General features: G+C 45.5%; 1 protein-coding gene across 4 annotated transcripts in view; it reads left to right on the top strand.

Annotated features, from left to right (window-relative positions):
• The window catches only part of LOC119660190 (protein bride of sevenless), a 30,915-nt gene extending 11,636 nt beyond the window's left edge, over positions 1-19,279 (top strand). For all 4 annotated transcript variants that reach the window (XM_038068607.1, XM_038068605.1, XM_038068606.1 and 1 more), the window contains 5 exons: positions 3,875-4,096; positions 8,625-8,975; positions 16,685-17,134; positions 17,253-18,691; positions 18,746-19,279. In XM_038068607.1, coding sequence (XP_037924535.1) covers positions 4,066-4,096; positions 8,625-8,975; positions 16,685-17,134; positions 17,253-18,691; positions 18,746-19,000 — 2,526 coding nt within the window. In that variant the 5' untranslated portion in view covers positions 3,875-4,065 and the 3' untranslated portion in view covers positions 19,001-19,279. The remainder of the gene's footprint in view (positions 1-3,874; positions 4,097-8,624; positions 8,976-16,684; positions 17,135-17,252; positions 18,692-18,745) is intronic.
• The last annotated feature ends 701 nt before the right edge of the window (positions 19,280-19,980 follow it).

Genomic DNA, 19,980 nt, shown 5'->3' with positions numbered 1-19,980 from the left:
CTGTACTTATTTTGGCTTGCCAGCCGTGATGCAGTAGGCGAATGCTCCAAAGGCCTAATCAGGACAATCAGACCCGAGTCTGCACGGGGACTCATCTGAAGTGGTAATCGGCCACGAAACCTTACCAGGAGTATACTGGTATCATGTGAACCGGGATAGCTCCTGGACTCTCATACTTCGCGTGAACTCCCGTTGTATGTGAGTACAGCTCGGTTATTTGCGGTAGGCCCCCTAGTGGGAGCTTCATGGGGGTTGTGGTTATGCTCAAGCGAGAAGAGACCTTCGGGCCTCGGCGTGGTGTTGCGTTTCAACACGGGTGCCGTACTCCATAGTTCGCTAGAGATTTAGGTAATTCTTGCATCCACCAGTATGAATGCTAAGCCATGCACTTGGTATAGACTGGTACCGTTGTTGCTTGTCTCAGCGGGGCTCTGATTGTGGTCACAAAATCAATCCGTGTCTTAAGAGAACTGTAGGATTAAGTCTCACGACAAGTGCCTACGTAAAACACTATGGGCTTCACTGTCAGCGCAACTGATGTCGAGGAGGTAATAAAAAGGTTGAAATCGGGGAAAGCCACAGGACCTTATTCAGGAAGGAAGAACACCATCTGACTGGCAAGAAAGTACCACTGTTCTAATATGGAAAAATAAAGGTAGCCTAGCAGAATATTAAAATTATTGTCCGATCCGATTACTTCCCCATTTGTGCAGATGATATTTTCCTAGCATCTGATAGCAAAAATGTTCTCGAGCAACTTGTCCAAAAATGGAATGATCGCCTCATGCAACACGGTCTCAGATTGAATTTAAACAAAACTGAATTTTTGACGACCGATTCCCATGAAACAGGCATAATCACTGTCAGCGGCAGTGATCTGCCCAGAACTGAGCGATTTAAATACCTCGGGTCAACGCTATCAGCCAATGGAGAATTGCGTTATGAAATTGCTTCACGCATTAACGCAACCTGAATGAAGTGGCGTTCCACAACTGGTGTTCTTTGTAATCGATGTATCAACGAATGTTTCAAATCTAAAATTTATCGCAATGTTGCCCGTCTTGCGTGACACGTTTCGATCACATCCGAAATGAGGATATCCGCGATCGTTGTGAAGTTGCACCGATCGTGGAAATATTGCGAGAAAGAGGCGTCTTCGATGGTATGGTCGCGCAATTCGCGCTAACGAGAATTCACTTGCCAAGATTGGTCTGAACATCGAAGTCGATGGTAAACGACCAAAAGGCAGGCCGAAACAACGGTGACTTGATACGCTGGATTAGAATTTAAAAGCCTCGAGATTGCACCCAGATCAGGCATTCGATAGAGCCAAATGGCGAAACCGATCACGACGAGCCGGCCCCGCTTGTGAACGGGACAAAGGCTGAAGAAAAAGAAGATGCTGTCATAGGCGGCTTTAAAGTCGATGAATAGATGGTGCACTTGATGTCCATATTCCAGCAGTTTTTCCATCGCTTGCAAAGAGAAAATCTGATCTGTTGCTGATTTGCTTGGAGTGAAGCCTCTTTAGTATGGGCCAATGATGTTCTGGGCGCAGCAAGATAGAGGAGAATATCTTATAGATGATACTCAGCAATTGCTCCATTGCGTCATATTCCCCTTTTTTATGTAATGAGACAGATAATGCCTCGCTGCCAGTCTTCAGGCATTGATTCTCTCTCCCATACTTTGGCATCAATTGATGAACCACTTGGTGCAATCAATCACCACCAGATGTAATCAATTGGGGTGTAATTCCATCGGCTCCTAGCGACTTATGGTTTTTAAACCAGTGGATTGCACGGACTGTTTCTTCTATGCTTGGTGCTGGCAGCATTTGTCCGTCGTCTTCAGTTGGCGGGACCTCCAACTCGCGGATATTTTGGTTGTTGAGCAATTCATCAAAGTACTCAACCCATCGCTCCAATATGCCCATTCTGTCGGAAATCAGATTTAACTCTTTGTCTTGGCAGGATGAGCATCGACTTCATCCTGCTGACTTGCACGCTTGGTGCAGTTGCTCCCGGTACTTTTCTAGTTCACAGACTTGTTGGTTCTCCCAGGCTTTCTTCTCCTGTCTATGAAGTCGCTTCTCCACTCGCCGGAGTTCACGCTTGCCCGCGTTCTTTGAGAATGCCACATTACTCGGTACGCGGCATTCTTCCGTTCCAAAGGTAGCTTACATTTGTCGTCAAACCAGCTGTTCCGACTTTTTTTGCGGCTGGGGCCAAGTATCTCTGTGACAGTATCAATGATAACGTTCTTCAGGTGGTTGTGAAGATCATTTGTTGATGCTTCGTCACCAGGATCTCTGTTGATTGCGGTTATTGCGGCATCCATTTCCCTCTTATAGGTGTCGCGGAGGGTTGTGTTGTGGACGGCTTCAGTATTCACTCTCACCTGATTGTCAGAGGGGATTGTAGGTGGGTGTCGTAATTCGAGCTCGGGGCACTATGCCAACGATATAGTGCTCCGAGTCTATATTGGCCTCCCTATATGTCCTGACATTCATCAAGGTTAAGAGGTGGCGGTGTTCAATCAGCACGTAGTCAATTTGGTTGAAAGTGGTCCCGTCTGGAGAGGCCCACGTTTCCGCGTTCCGCACAAACCAGGTACTTCCAACAACCATTTCGTGCGATACTGTTAACTGAATAATCTGTAGTCCGTTATCATTGGTATCCCTATTTAAGCTATGGGGGCCAACGTATCGCCTGAATTCGGGCTCCTTCCCTCCTTGACTGTTGAAATTTCCAAGTAGGATTTTGATATTATCTTCAAGGGTCCGCTCGACTGCCTGGTAGAAGGTATCCTTCTCCGACACTGCAGTCTCCTCTTTAGGGGCGTGAACGTTTGTGAGGCTTATGTTTCTAAATTTGTCTCGGATCCGCAGAGTGCATAGCCTTTCACTTATATTTTCAAAGACGATAACAGCAGGTTTCATTTTTTGGCTGACTGAGAAACCTACTCCGAGCACATGGTTTACTGGATGGCCGTTATAATATATGGTTAGCGGCTCTTTTCCAGGAAACCGGTCCCTGTCCATCGCATCTCTTGCAATGCTGTTACATCAGCCTTATATTGAGACAGGGTATCGGCTAGCTGCTCAGCGACATTCCGTCTGTACAGGGAGCGCCCGTTACATGAGAAAATACGCAAATCGTTAATCCGTTGTCGTTGCCGGGTTCGTCGATGTAAAATCCATCCTGTCCGAGGCTCCTATTGTGGCCTCGTAACATCGGTTTTCCGTATAGGGTTGGCAGCCCTACCCAACCTCCAATCTTGGGGGACCAGTTGGTACATTTTATATATATATGTTTAGAGTAGTTAAAGGTAATTTTAAGTTTGACAAAGTAGTTCGCCCAAATATGGGTTCAAAAAAGGATGAAGTCTTAAGCCGGGTAGATGTGTAGGAAAGGGCTAGTGAACTGGCATTCTAAGTTAGGAAGGCTGGTTAAGGGTGGGGATTTGCGTTTAATTCCCAGTAAATACTTGGATTTCAAAGTGATTGGTATTCTGAAAGTCAGGTTCAGTGATCACTGCTTGAATGATCCACTTCATGATTTTAGCGGGGGTTGATACGATTTGGTCGACCTCGGGTAGGATTTTATTTTTGTTCAGTCTAGACTTGGAGCTTGGAGCTTTATTTAAATATTTCATTACCGCCTTCGCATTCTAAAAGGGACGCGGAAATTCAGGCTCTCGAAATATGTCCTTTCATGGAATTTGTTTCCTATGAAATGAAGGTTCAGGAATTGGTATTCTTTACGACCATCGACACTAGTTTTCTTTTGAACAGAGTTGGACAGAGTGCTCAATTTATATATGTAAACGACGAAATATATCAATTTTCCTAATAAAGATGATTTCTTTCTAGGTATATGGATGCACATAGAGTATGAATTTTGGATATCAACCATGACACGAGTGATACTTTTCTAACCATGATGTAAATTTAAAAGACCTGGAGGTCAACTGCTTCAAAAATGAGACTGATTCGGTACTAAATAGTTTGTTAATAAAATCAGCCAAAGAAAGTCATCCCTGGAGCAATCATCAACTGCCAAAATGAATTGCTGGTTTCGGTTAAGTTTGAAGGGTAAGTAGTAATCACTAAGAATATGTAATTTTAATGGAGATTCTCTGGAGTTTGCATACGCTAATACTCTGTTATTCAAGAATAATATGAGTCGGGTTTTTAAAACGATTTATTTTTCTTTGTAACTGCCTCACTTCTCTGCAATTCTTACATAATTTAATTAAGAGGATTAAAGTACCTCCATCATGTCGTGTGTAGTTTCCTGGTATTTGAATATTATTTAATACGGAAAATAGGTTTCCATGCGAGAATTTTCAATTTAGCAAAATATCTACGTTCTGATGGCCGAGATTCAATGAACGAAATGCGGAAATAATGTGCTCACAGCTGAATACGCTTTGTCCTAAAAATGGGCCATTATACTAATATATGGTTGCAAGTTACGATTGAATAGTGCATAGCACGTCAACTATGCCTACTCTCCCTTGTTGACAATCTCTTCTCCTCCAGTCTTTGTCCCGTTCAGTAGCGACTTAAGCTATTTCTGTTCTAGTCGGCTTTTTGACTGTTTCCCATCGATTTCGTTGCTAAGATCAACCTTGGCGATTCTTTTCAGCGGGAATTACACGTCCATACTATCGAAGACATCTCTCGGGAAAGTTTTCTACGATATCGACATCCATATCAATTGTGGATGTCCTCATTTCGAACGCGTTACGCCAGGGATACAATACAAGATTGTCGCCGCCATTATTGCGGGGTACCATTCATTGTCTTTGATATTCGGCCAACACTCTGATTCATACAGGGCAACGGAGCGAACGACACTCCGGTAAACTTTGGATTTGAGACGTTCGTTGATGCGTTGATCACAAAAACACCAGCAGATCTCGCGCAGTTCCTATTGAGTAACTTCAGGGAATGAGATGTCCTGTTATACTTTGCTGAAGTCCGCCTGCCTCCTGTTGAAGAAAAAGCAGTGTAATCATTTCAAATAGAACCACGGGAACGTCACTTGTGCCCTTGACGAGGTATCTTGTTCTTTACAATCCAGTATACAGCGGCTCACTGGTCTGCGTTAGCATTGAGAAATAGCTGCCTGTAGCAATTGCGATTCCTTCCTCATATATATTTCTGGAGCTTATCTTGGTGATCCCGGTATTGCTCCTCCAGCCTCCAAACATTTCGCCAGCAACACAATGATCTTAACATTGAGATTTCCAGGTTATCATTGGTCTGATGTTTTGTTGGAATACAAGGGCTGACGGGGTATTGTGGCATCGCATGCACCTGTTATACAGTGATACAATAATACTAGTCTCAAGGGTTATAGTATACCTAACGACTACATAGACGCAGAGCTCTCTATACGAACAATTTTACCTAGAAATAGTTGGATTGTCGGTGAAGCAACAACCGGACAGTCAGGAGGCCTACTGGAATATTAAGGTGTGGGCGGGCTGTCAAACCTGTCAAATTTTCGTCGAAAACAAACTGACTGGATAGCTAGCAAACACCCATAAATACAGGACCAATATTGTCACCGCTTTTCGCAGTTTGGCTTGGATTGATGCGATCATTGAGTTGCTCGCATCCCGATCCTCCTGCGATGTTAGTATTCTCCTTCCCACATTTTCCGGTATCAGTGCTTCACCTGAAGTTTGCTCTAGGTTTTTCCTCTCGTTCCTGTACATCGGACAGTGGAAGGTTATGTGCTTAGGGTTCTCGGGGATTTCCTCGCAGTTTTGACAATTGGGCAACTTGTCTAATTTGAACCTGAAGCGGTACTGGCAACATCCTCCATGCCCCGTCAAAGACTAGATTCGATTATAATAAATCTCCGCATGCTGTCTTCCTAGCCACTCCTTGATGGTAGGGATCAACCTGTGTGTCCGCCGACCTTTCCCCGAGTGGTTGCAACGCTCCTGTCATCGAGTTACAGACCTTCTGTCGATGTTCTTCGTCTCTGACAAAGGAAACACTGATTTCAGATTGTTTATACTCGTCTTCTCATCTGCCAAGAGGTCAATTGGCATTATTCCGGAGATGACGAATGCAGCTTCATCTGAGACGGCTTTGAAGGCAGAACACACCCTTAGGGCTGCCCTCCTACAAATCGCTCTCAGTTTATGAGCATTACATGCGAAATGCTTTTCCCCAAATAGAGATGGCATAAAGAAAGATTGAGCTCACCACTCTGACAACGGGTAGCCTTCAAGTATACCGTGGCCCTTCTACGTTCGGCATTATTCTTGTCAGGGCCATAATCGTCGTGAATCTCTTGTTGCAAGCATATTGCACTTGTTGTTTAAAACTTAACTTTGTATCTATTATCCCTCCGTTCGTATTTGATGGTCGGCTTGCAGGTGACGATGTGATTGCCCATTTAAATTCGGGCGTAATTTTGCTTTCGGCGCTTTGTGATAGGGACCGCTTCCGGATTTTCTTTCGCAATTGCCAGACCAGCGCGCTCCAACCAGGATATAACAGCACTGATTGCTTCGTCAGAGTATAACTCAACATTGTCTAGATGTTTTGCGATTACAACCAATGCTATATCATCGGCATAACACACCACCGTGGCCTCCTCCGGAACCGGAAAGTTAAGTACATCATTGTACATGATATTCCACAGTAGTGGACCAAGTATGGAGTCCTGTGGGCCACGCGTGGGGACAACGTACTTCTTGGGTCCGTCGGCGGTGTCAGACCAGAGAGTCCGTTCTCGCCAGTAACTATCGACAATAGCTGTGAGATAGGTGACATCAGTCGTGGCCAGGCACTCTCATATAAGGTTCCAATTAGCCGAATTAAATGCATTCTTCACGTCCAGGGCCACCACCATGCAATATTTGCTGGCACTGCCCCTTCCGTGAATTACATTTTCCTCCATGCTAGTAACCATTTTGATGGCATTAATGGTTGATCTGGCTTTACGGAACCCATAGTGCCGATCTGAAAAAACTCCCTGGCTCTCGACGATCGGGGGTAATCTGTTGTAAATTATCCGCTTCAACATTTTCCCCATAGTGCCTAGAAGACATATGGGTCTATAAGAGGATGGTTAATTTGGACGTTTACTAGCGTTAGCAGCAGCTTCTGCTGCTTCCATGCTGTAAGGAATATCCCCTCGAACAATTCAGCGCAAATATCCGGTCTGGATTTTGCGTCGAGCTTAAGAGCTCTGTTCAGTACGTCGCCCAAGCCCGGAGCTTTGTTACCACCTATTCACTGAATTAATGCCGTCACATTCAGAGATCTCTGAAATGTGTCAGTACCCCTATTTTGGTGGGAAAATAACCCCTGGATGATTTTCAACAACAGAATAGGGTACGTGATCTGGGGGGATGATCGGCGTCTTAATTGTCCCCTTAAAATTCTATAGGGGCTCGCCTATTCGTTTACATACGTTTCCGAGCAGAGCTTCTTAAAGCATTGCCGCTTGCTTCGCTGACTGGAATGCTTGAGGGTTTTGTGGACTATCTTGCAAGCATACTACATACTGGTCACTCCTTCCTTCCACCTCTGAGCTGTTCATTTGGCTTGGTGGCAGACTGATTGAAGGCTGGCCAATTCACTATCCCACAGTAGTGGGGTCTTCTACTGAGCACCTCCTAGGCATAGACGCGTCGCATACCTTGGCGACGTATTGTGTGACATGAAGAGCACTCTCCGTGGGACTGCCTGCCCTAGTAGGTTGGCCTAGCCACACTTCCAAGCAGCTTCCTTGGTCCAATGCTTTTGAAGAGTAGGCTGATGCCCTTCTCGGTTTTAGATATCCTATTTTCCCGGCCTGTGGCTCCCTACTCAGTTCAAAGATGATTGCCTGGCGATCACTGCTGGTGTGACTCCCGCTAACGTGCCAAGGAATACCATGCACCAGTGCAGGGCTGACAAAGTTCAGGTTTACGATTGAGGAAGACCTATCTTTGTGAAAGGTGCCCGCATCACCTTCATTGGCCAAAATAAAATTCAACTGAGCAAAAGCCTCTAATAGACTTCGGCCGCTTCCCCACTCAAGGGCCTAAGCGTTGAAGTCACCGGCAATCGCCTTTAAACTTGGTCCCCTTGCATCGAGAACAAGGTTGTCTAAAATGTCTTCAAATTCAGACAATGTGAGACTGGATGGGGCGTAGCAGGTGTACACGTACACACCGCTTATTTTCACCCACACGAAACCACTGGCCGACTGGCTGGAGCATTGTATAGTTTGGCTACCGCAAGCCCATATCGCTGCTCCATCACTCGAGTCTGTGACCCATTCAGCACCGTCACGGTTTTTGTATGATTCACTTATGATGGCATGCATCTGAGGTTCATAACTGGACTGCTCCAGTAAGTCCTGAGCGAACCTGCAATGACTGAGGTTTATTTGAATAAAACTCATTTTTTTCTTGCAGTCAACGCCTTCCTGAATTCCGGGAACTTACTACCCGCAATATGGTGGTTAGCCCTCCTTTCCTTTCCTTCGCACAATAGGCATTTGGGTTCCACGAACTTTATGGCCCATCAAATCCTATTGGGCTGAACCAAAAATAATCTTTTCCTTAAAAAAAAAAATAACTTTCAATTTTAACTTTTCTTCCAGCTATTTGGTTTCTTGTTATTTTCGTTCAAGTAACAAATTTGACTGAGGCTGCCACGAAATTCACGAAAAAAGGACCGACTACGAAATCTGTATCAACGACACCACCGCCCACCACAACGACCTCCACATCGACAGCGTATCCAGTCATTTGTACCGAAGGAGTTCGAATCCACAAAAATGGAAATCAGGGCGGTGGTAACATCACCGAACCTGTGGAAATTATCGACGATTTGGTGCATTGGATTGATGGGGATGTCTTCATTTCGATTATCACACGAGATCCAATTACGGCGATGTTCGTAGTGAATCGCATCAATCAAGTGAATTTGATAAGCAACAGCTTTGATATCGGTAAGTCCACATACGTGTATAGTATAAGATATAGCGTTTTTATTTAAGGGTGAGATGCAGTTAGGTCCAAATACCCAAAGCCTGAATTCGATTATAATACCTTGTTCAGAACCTAAGTTTATGGGATATATCTACGCATTTTCTGTTATTGTCCATGTCTACCTTCGGAAGGAAATGCAGTTTTCCCATTTTGCAGACGTTTTTCTACGGGAAGGTTGAAGACCACAAGCCCTTTAAAACTGCCGCGATTCTCTTTGGCCCTAACCAGGACACCCGAATGTGTTCCCTCTGGGGTTCTGTCCGCTCAGCACTGCAGGGTACTCGAATTGCGTTCTCGCTCCGTCACATTTCCTTCTTATTTGGCAGTATGCATCCCGGTTCAATGTCGGGTATTTCAGTCCTCTTTGCCTTCTTCGAAGGGGGGCCCGGTGAAGGACATCTCAATTCCCCGAGGCCTGACTACACTTAGCTGATACCAGAACTTACGAACGGATCAGCGCTCGCTCAGGACGTCGGGGTCCATGAATACTGATCAAATGGCTCCTGGCTCCTGATTCACACAACAACTACCATTTAGGTGCAGCTAGGCCCACAACACTCTATTAATGTTGGCATGGAATCATCGAGAGCTCCGAAGACTTTTAGTGAGCCCTGACGTGTACCGGCCAGTGGTGGTCCGGTCTTAACCGAGAAACTTTCTCGAGGTTTCTATCTAGGGCATAGGTATAATGCCAGTTACGGGGTTCGAACTACTTCCATCCTCTATCCTTGAAATCAAAAAATGAAAAACAGACTTACCGGACTGTCTACACTAGTAAGCATGTTGGTTTTCATTAAGTGGGTGCGACCTAAGCGCCTTACCACCAACGTGACGATTAACTAGTTTCTCCAAACCTTTTAGCAAGAATGAAGTCAAGCTAAACTGTCTGAAGTTCTTTGGATTAGAATAGTTATCTTTCCCAGGCTTCGGTATGAAGACTACCTTAACCTTCTGCCAAGAGGTAGGCACATAGTCCAAAGCCACACATGCTAGAAAAATATTTCTTAGCAATCGCTAATAGTGTTGCATACCTTACGTTAGCATTGCTGGATAGACACCATCCATGTCAGGTGCTTTGAAGTATTCAACAGCCATACTGCCAGTATGGCAGCTCTCACGTTTGCATAGGTAACAACTGTTTTCGCAGTGTTCTAGTTCACCTTTCAACACTAGCGCGATAAAGGGGTTGCAAGAACCATCAACCCTCCCCCTTCCATTTCCTTCATCAATTCCCCCGGATGGTGCATTTCCAAGAGGGTCTGTACTGATTCCAGTCTAGAGCTCATGAAAGTACTATCAGGTTTTCTAAGAGAGTCCAACTTGGCCGACACATCCCTTTTGAAGACTCTGCATCGCCTTGAAGTCTGCCTTTCGCCTTACAGTTCCTCACAGCACGCTTTAAAGGAGTCTCGTTTCTAGCACTTAACTAGCCTGTTATATTCACGTTGTGAGTTCCGGAAGTTTAAGCAGTCTTCGTTCTTGTTACTTTTGCAAGCGCGGTTTAGAAGTCGCCTGGTTGATTTCCTGAGTTTTTGCAGTTGCCGGTTCCACCAAAGAACCATTTTACCGCTTTGGCCTCGGGAAATAGGGCAAGCCTCTTCATAGCACTCTAAGCAGAGCCTCCTCAATTCAGAGTTTCCAATTCTTCATTCTTCATTGAACTTCGTCCAAGGTGATAGCATAGTTTCCAGGCTGGATCACCTTTACCCATGTGGATTAAGTGATCCACTCATCGCAACTTACTGAGCCGAATTTTGTCCACAATGCATAATCGTCGATCATCATGCTGCAGACCTAAAATTCTTCGGAGGATTTTTCTCACGAGCGGCGCAGCAAGGAGTTCAGACCAAGGTTTCCGAGGAATACATGAGGGCTGGTAAGACCTTTGCCTTGACCAATAAGAGCTTTGACCCTACGGTGAGACATTTCGAAAGAAACAGTTCTTGTAAACTGATTAAGATTCTGTTAGCAGGTGAAGGGCAGCTAAACGCGCAGACTGTTCCTAACCGATATCCCATTTCACTCATCCATTTTTCGGCGTCTCCTTGAGGCCGGTTTAGTCCTAAATGGTGATAAATGTAAGTTTCTTCAAACACAGGTGAGATTCTTCGGCCGGAGATCCATTTCCCCGTACGGAATACAGCCCGACCCAGACAAGGTGCAAGCGTCCGAAAACTGTGAAGGATTTGTGGAGGTTCTTGGGCATGCTAAACTACTATCGTCGTTTCCTGCCCAAGGCTGCCAGTACCAGTGTTTTGAACGCGTACTTGTCTGATCCCAAAACAAAGGACACACGAGAGATTGTGTGGTTTGAAAAGGCTGTCCGCGCGTTTCACAAGTCCCGACTACAACTAGTTGATGCTACACTCTTGGCATTTTCTCGACAAGATGCATCCCTAGCCGTTTTTGTTGACGCCTCTGACATTGCAGTAGGTGCTGCTCTTCATCAAAAAGTGAAAGTCTGGCAGCCGTTGAGCTTCTTCTCAAAACAGTTGAACCCCGCTCAACGGAATTACAGCACCTATGATCGAGAACTGCTGGTAGCGTACTTAAGCATTAAATACTTCCGCTTCTCCCTTGTAGGCAGGCTGTTCACAGTGTTCACGGACCATAAGCCTCTCACGTATGCTTTGAAAGCCCGACAATGCGTCCCCTCGTCAGCTTCGACACCTGAGCTGTATAAGCTAGTTCACGTCTGACATACAGCACGTGTCCGGCAAGGACAAGATAGTTGCTGACGCTTTGTCACGTGTCTTCGAGGTTAACATCCCATCTTTACTCGACTTCTCGGCTATCGCCAAGGCGCAGGAAGATGACGCAGTACTTCAGAGCCTCAAATCCAACCCCAAATACGAATTTCGGGAGTTGCCCATCTTCGGCTCGAACCTCTCTCTCTACTGCAAATACTCGGAAAAGAGACCCCGGCCATACATTCCGGGTACCTATCGCAAGGAAGTCTTCCACGCAGTTCACGACTTAGCGCATCCAGGCATCAGGACAATAAAATCGGCTGGTCACCGAAAACTACTTCTGGCCCTCCATGAACAAGGACGTAAACTTCTGGGCCAAAGAGTGCATCGCGTGCCAGAAGTGTAAAGTCACCAGGAATGTAAGAAAAAAAGTGGGCTCATTTCCCCGCGCTACCGAGCGTTTCCACACCTTACACCTCGACATCACAGGCTCTTTGCGAGACTTGCACGGTTTCAAGTATTGCCTCACAATCATCGACAGGTTTACGCGATGGCCTTAGACAATACCTCTGAAGGACATGACGGGGCATCTTGTGCCGAAGCCCTCTGTCGAGAGTGGATCCCTCGCTTTGGTGTCCCTGCAGTGATCAACACTGACCAGGGAATGCAATTTGAGTTCACCCTTTTCTCGGAGTTAGGCAAACTCTTGAGATTCAAACGCGAGCGAACTACGGCTACCCGAACTACCTGCAATCCAATGGGATGCTAGAGCATTGGCACTGGACGCTGAAAGCTGCCATTATGGCCCGCGACGATTCGTCCTGGACTCAAGTCTTGCCTCTCGTCCTACTTGGCTTCCGAACAACCCGCCGCGACGAATTTGCTGGCAGCCCCGCGGAACTGGTATACGGGGAGAACCCAAGGTTCCCAAGTGATCCGGTCTTCGACAAGAGATCGGGTCTCACAGGTTCGGGTTTGCTATGCCTGCTGAAAAACAATCTCCACCGCCTTAAACTCACACCTCCCACCCGACACATATCCGCACCTGCCTGCGCTCCCAAGGAACCGGACGCATGCATGCACGTCCTGGTCAGGACGGATGCTGTCCGGAAGTCGCTGCAGGCTCCATACCAAGGCTCGTATCGCGTTCTCGAGCGGGGAGAGCATTTCTTCCAGTTCGAGATCGGGGGTCACAAGAAGGCTGTCTCCTTATCCAGGCTCAAGCCCGTTTACACCCCAAATCAACGTCGCGTTCGCTTCGCCGAATGATGGGGAACGCATTTCCGGGTTCAGTCGCTGAAACTCCTAGGTTTCATCTAGGGGCGGAGTGATGTGTCGCAGCAGGGTTAACAACATTCGAAATTTATTTCAAATGTTGTCAATTCGACTGACAGATGCCACCACTGGCGTTCTCCATGGGGAAGTAATCCTTTATCAATTATTTTGACAGAATAGAAAATAATTGGAGTCAATTCACAACCGTTCACGAGTTGTTAGTGTTTTCTTTACTAAAACTCGTAGCATTCATTTGATGTGTAATTTTACAATTGAATTTGAAGTTACAGACTTCCGACCGAGAAAGTCCTTTTAATTTAGACAAAAAGATGTTCATTTTAAGTTTATTGCAAAATAATTAACAGTGTTGTGTTAAATATAGAAAGCGATGTTTATTTTTATATTTCTCCTTGATCAAATTCGAAGAGTACTCTAGACATCTAAAGACTCACGCACCCGAATGAAGAAATTTGAACTCTTGCTGAGCTCTGCTGTTGTGAAAGAACTTGGGGTCGCTAATGGCATTTTTGTTGTTCCTCAAGAACTGGGACACGGAAACCCCGGTAGGGCTTTTGACGGGACAATGCTCCTTAAACTACCACATGGAAAACATCGGAGTGATGTTCTCAGCCATATGCAGCGAATATGAGGAGGAGGAAGAGACAGCCCTTCAATTGATATACAGCTCTTCGGCCTCCTCAGATTTCACACGATAACATTTTGGTAAGGTTTTCTTCACTCTCTGCCTCTGGAGAATGTTCTCAGATTCGCGAAAGTCCGTGAACGCTGTAGGCGGGAAACTATTGAATAGCTGGTTTACGCGGATGGTATAATGGGCCAAACAAAGGCATGAGTGGTTGGAGCTGTATTATTATTCTGTTAAGGGAAAGTCGCACCGCGTCCTTAACTATTGTGCCCCTTTTACTGTTTATAGTGTACCTATTGATCAAGCAGGTCTATAACCATTAGGAACTTTAGTATGTTCCCTACTTCCAGATCTTTCAGCTGTGCATCTGGTATTAAGTGTTCTCCCAGAAGCCTCGACCTACTTTGCACAAGTGGCGGACACTGTCTCAGGACATGTATAGAGGTTTCGTCATCTTCCTCACAAAATCTGCAGGCAGTGTCCGAAGATATTCCTAGCTTTCCTAGGTGATAGTTCAGCCGACAATGACCAGTCAGAATTCACATTATGATTCGGAGGTTCTTTTTGGTGAGGTTTAAGCAATCTTTTGTGGGTATGGGTTCGTATCCCCCAATAAGCACCCTGGACTGCTCCATCCCTGGTAGGCCCGCCCAGTATAGTTCTCTCAACCGTTCCTCTTCATTTCTTAGGTTCATAGCCACGAAACCGTTTCCGATTCCACAGAATGGTTCTGGCTCGTGTAAAGGTGTCCCTGCTCCCTTCTTGGCAAGTTCGTCCGCTGCCTCATTGCCTTCCAGCCCAGCATGGCCTGGAACCCAAAGTATCCAGACCTTGTTGGACGAGCTGAGTGTATTCAGTCTCTCAAGACATTCTCATACCAGTTTAGAGTTCACCTGGTTGAACCTAAGTGCCTTGATCGCTGCTTGGCTATCAGTGAGAATAGCTATGTTCTGCCCCCATAGTTCCTTTGCAGATTAAAGGAGGTGCATTTGTCTATGGCGTATATTTCCGCCTGGAATATGCTAATGTACCTGGCCATTGGCTCAAAGTACATTTTCCTTGGACCAATGACACCGGCACCCGCTCCCTCTGCTGTGAGGGATCCGTCAGTGTACCAAGTAATCAGTTGCTGGTTTAAGCCGTATGTCGCAGTCACGCTCTCCCAGTTTGCCTTGTTACTCCAACGTGTTTCAAACTTCTTATCGGGATACCGCCTAGAAAGAATATCAATTTTCCTTCGATTTAGGCAGCTCGCCGCCTCACTGATACTCCCGGCCATCCTGAATATAGCCCTCCTTGCCTGCATCTGTATGCGCAGGTGGAGAGGGGTTAATCCCAGAAGGACCGGCAGGGATGCCGTTGGGCATGTCCTCATTGCCCCACTGCTACCCACGCAAGCCAGCCTTTGGAGCTTATGTAATTCCCTGGCCTGTGTACTGAGTTTGGTTCTTTCTGTCCAGATTACCGCTCCATAGATAACAATTGGCCTTACTATTGCAGTATATATCCAAAGTAGTATCTTCGGGCGGCAAAACCATTTTTTTCCTACTATGTATCTGCAAGTCATCAGAGCTCTCGTGGCTTTTCGACAAGTGTTTGCCGAGTAATTTTTGGTCTAGTGTAATTCCCAAATATTTGACCTCTGTTCCTCGTTTCACCTCCATATCATGTAATATTATGGCTCTCAGGTGATCAAGTTTACGCCTCCTAGTGAATGGTGCTATGGTGGTTTTGGCTGGGTCGATTCACAGCCCCACCTTCCTACACCAGGCATTAGTAACCCTTAATCCAGTTTGGTTTCTATCACATAGGGTATCTTCATATTTGCCCTTACAGATTAAAACAATGTCGTCCGCGTAACCCTGGACTTGTATTCCAGTATTTGTTAACACGTCCAGGAGTTCATCCACTACCATACTTCACATCAGCGGCGATAGTACCCCACCCTGTGGGGTCGGTACTTCTATTTGCCAGCCTTCTAGCATTTTGCCCATCCAGAATGCCAGGGTGTTTTCCACTCCCTTGCGGCTCAGGGAATCTTGTATCTTTGTGTGCGATGTGTTGTCGAATGCTCCTTCGATATTCAAAAACGCACACAGTGCAATTTCTTTTGTTTTTGTGGCATCTCGTAGTACCTCTGTCAGTTGATACAGAGCAGTTTTAGTTGATCGTCCTGCCCGGTAAGCTTTATAACGTTAGTTCTAATATTTGAGTTTTGAGTACGAACGATGTTAGGCAAATTGGTCTGGAAGATTTAGGGTGAAAAGGATCCTTTTTACCCACTTTTGCCCGTCTCCATGCCCTTGGTATGTATCCCAGTATCCCCTTTACCACCCTTAGAAGAGCCTCTAAGATAATTCCTAGGCCTCTCTGGATAAGTGCTGGGAAAATGCCATCTACTCCGGGAGATTTCAGTGCTTTAAAAGTTCCCACTGCCCACCTTACACTAGCTTCTGAGCATACTTCTTTTGCTAGCTTCCAGTTCCCCTTCCTTCCCCTTTTATTCGTTATTGGGGTGTCAGGCAGAATGTTGTCGCCTGCCACCGTGGGGTAGGACCCCGGGAAATGAGTTTTGAGAAGCGGGTGTCCTCCTCATTCTCGGTAAATGTCCCATATTTCTTTTTAAAGCAGACAGAGGATATTGCCCCGTCTTTGGCTACAGCCTTGTACAGCCTGGTTGCTTCTGTGATCTGTATGATCCCTTCACAGAATTCCCTGAAGCTGTTCCGTTTCGCTTTCCTGATCGCGTTGCTATACGTCAGTGCATTTTTATACCTCTGCCAGTGCCCGGTTTGTTTTGCCCGGTTGAAGAGTTTTCGTGCCTCTGTTGTCATTCTGGCCAGGTTCTTGTTCCACCATGGTACATCCCTTGGTGAGTTAACTGTCTTAGCCGGACAGCTGGCCTCATATGCGTCAATGACGATTGTGTTGAGGTTCCCCTAGTAAACAAAGCTAAACTACATGTGTATATCCTTTGCGAGAAAAACGGGACACATAAGTGTAAATATTATTTAAAATTAAACGAGAAAGAACTGAAACGACATTTTTCATTTTTCAGGAGTACGAGCCATAGAAGTTCGCGAGTTCGAATTCCTTGAACAAATTCTTATCCAAGAAGTGGAGTATCTGAACGATTGTGTCACATATCCTCTAGGAATTTTCATTGACAAGGAGCTGTTTGAGAGAGTGGAGGACCTCATCCTGGACCTGGGTTATAATATATGGCCCCTCCCCTCATCGCGAACATTGCTATTCGAAAAAGCCACCAGTTTGCTATACTCAATGCCGTGGACCAACAAAACTGCTTCGGTCGAAATTCTGGCAGAAAATCCTGACGACTACAACGAATTCATGGAAGCGGCCAGAAACCAACATTTGTGTTTGATGTACTTTCGAACACGCGACAACATTTACCTCGTCATAGGAAATAGGCTCATAGCGAACTTCAAGGAGAACGGGACCATATTTGTGATACCCACAGGAAGGACAGACAAGTCATTCATTGCAGGTAATGTCCTTGTTCCTATTGCTTTGAGCTGCCCTCGAGCATGAAATATAATGGACTTCTTTGTAGACCAGCTATTACTCGTAGAAATGATTGAAGTGATTTATTTCTGACTTTGCAGACCTCCCCAGTAACTCATACGTGCTCATGGAGTCCGAGGTTGAATTGCAGCCGTTAAACGATAACAGCACGGATACACCTCTGGACGCCCAGCTAATGGGCAAGAATATCCTTTCATCGGAGTTGTTAGCCATGGGTGGCCCTCTCCTGCATTTGACAAAGCGGCTAAATGACTCTCTTCGAGCGAACTGCAACAAAACCCAAGGAGTCTTTGACTTGGAATTATGTGGTCATTTTATGAATTTCGTCGATGACTGGGAGGCCGACCGTCATTCCTATCGTCCCAAGAATATAACGGATATGTTGAAACTTCGCAGCCTGGAGCACTATATGACTTTTCAAATGTTCCAGAAGGTTGTTCTCAAGAAAAATGGCACAGAGGTTTCTGTGCAACTGCATCCGATTGCAATGTTGAACTTCTTATCGAACATCCAGAATGTGGTCTATAATATAGTGGACGGAGGCGGGGTGGTGCAGGAGGTCAAACATAAATTCGGTCAAGTATTCACGTGCCTTTATGCGGATGGGACTAACAAGAAATATCCGTTCCTGTTTGAGGGAGAGTCGGTTATGTACTGGCGAATTAAGCCTGAAGCTTGGGTTGCTGCGGGGCTGACGGCATGTGTTTTAGGCGTCATCGTCGCTATCGCTATTTTGATTTTTATTGTGATCAGGATTACCATTGGGGATGTATTCGAGGGAAATCCAATGAGCACGATAATGCTATTGCTTGCATTAGTGATTCAGTTCGGGTCGTTTGTGCCGTTCTCTATAGAATACGTGGCGGACCATAAAAATGCACAAATCACATTCGACGATGCGGATACCATGAACACTCTGTGTGCAGTGAGAATTTTTCTAGTGACCCTATGCTATTGTCTGACCTTCTCATTGCTATTGAGCCGGGCAATGATGCTCGCGTCCATAGGAAGCGAAGGAGGCTTCTTGTCGCATGTGAACGGGTACATTCAAAGTGTTATTTGCCTCTTCAGTACCCTCGTACAGATCGGCCTATCCACCCAACTCCTGATTGTGATGCACATAGCAAATGAAAGCGTGTCCTGTGAAAATTTATTTTATGGACATTGGCTGTGGGGGTTGTTAGCTTATGATTTGTTGCTCCTGATTTTCACTGTGATTCTATCTCCGTTGATAGTGCACTCGCAGCGGAACTATAAAGAAGGAATTCTGCTGGTGGTGGGGAGCATTTTAATTCTTATAATCTGGCTAGTGTGGATCCCGATGAGTGTGATCGGGGATGAGTGGAGGGACGCTGCCCTGCCACTTGGCGCGCAAGCTACAGGCTGGGCTATCTTATCGGGGATACTAATACCCCGGTCGTTCTTGATAGTGCGCGGGATTGAAAGATCGGATATTGCACAAGCACTTCCATCGTTGACTTCGTTGGCATTCGCGCAGAATCAATATGCATCAGAACAGGTAATGACTAGCGATATCAGCTTTCTAGATAAATTTTCAATATTTTGGTTTCAGAGCGTATATGAATGCGTTAATCCAGCGATGCGTCACTGTTCTTCGCGAGAAGATGGAATGTGTGAGATTACTGGGCATGTTCAGTCTCCCAGCGAAATGCCAACCTTACCCTTAAGGGGTGGTGGAGTAACCAGTGCCGGACGTCGCCAACTGTTTGGCAATTTACGTAATAATAACACAGCAAATATGAGACGAAGCTATTCGAGCTCTCAGTCCTCATTGCCACCGTCGCCAAATAAGATCACCAGATTCTAAAGTACACCAAATACCTAACTAAAATTATTTTAAGGAGAAAATTCGTACCACCAAATTAATTCTAAATAACAATGATTTACGTTAAATTAATTTGATTTATGAGAAAATATCAAGATGTCGATTTTAGTCCCCAGAAATCATATTTATTATTGAATTTTCATCGTTTTAATATCATATTTCTTAGATAATCTTGTATCCAGTCATCTCTAGGTTGGAAATCTAGTCACGATTTGCATATCTTTAAGTAGATTAATAAATATTATTTATGCAAGTTCTTAAGATGAATTTTTATTTTTTTGGCAAAGGCTTGCGGTGTCTTTTACCTCAATATCTATAAAGACTACTCCGCTTTCGTTTGTTCTGCTGATTTGTCACCAGTTATATGATATATATACGAATAAATTAGGAAACACAGATTTCTGGTCGGGAAGCTTGAGGATTGCTTACATCTTCTATTCGTTGCGAGCTTCGGAAAAGCAGACCCAGGACGTGTTGGTGATTTCGGTTTTTGCCCTTGACATCAGTGCCGTATTTGTCTCGTTTTGAAAAACACCTCAGCTTGTGAGAACTAAAGGTATTCCTCCTGGAAGCACCTTGCCCTGAGGAGCTTCGCCGCTTTGAGTGGCGAACCGAAAACATAAATCCAAAGTGAAAACAGGGGGCTGACGACTGTCAGAGCTCACTCGTCTCCAGAAGAATTACGATCAGTAAAATCGATCGATATTAGCTCGGCTATATTGCAACCTAGCGACCTTCGCGAACTTTATCAGGTCGATACATCATACGCAGAAACCAGTATCCGGTCTAGGGCTGCCTTAATAAGGAACTCTAGACATCCCCGTTTCGCACCGAGGCCTACCAATTCGATATCCCTAAAAGCTGTCTGCGTCCTGACCTATCCCATCGCTCCATCTCAGGCTGGGTCTGTCTCGTCTTGTTTTTCTAATATACATATTGCGTTTATAGACTTCCCTGGCTGG

Source organism: Hermetia illucens, chromosome 6 (assembly GCF_905115235.1).
Source record: "Hermetia illucens chromosome 6, iHerIll2.2.curated.20191125, whole genome shotgun sequence".
Taxonomy (NCBI): domain Eukaryota; kingdom Metazoa; phylum Arthropoda; class Insecta; order Diptera; family Stratiomyidae; genus Hermetia; species Hermetia illucens.
The sequence above is the reverse complement of the archived record's forward strand: the minus strand, read 5'-3'. Positions and strand labels throughout refer to the sequence as shown.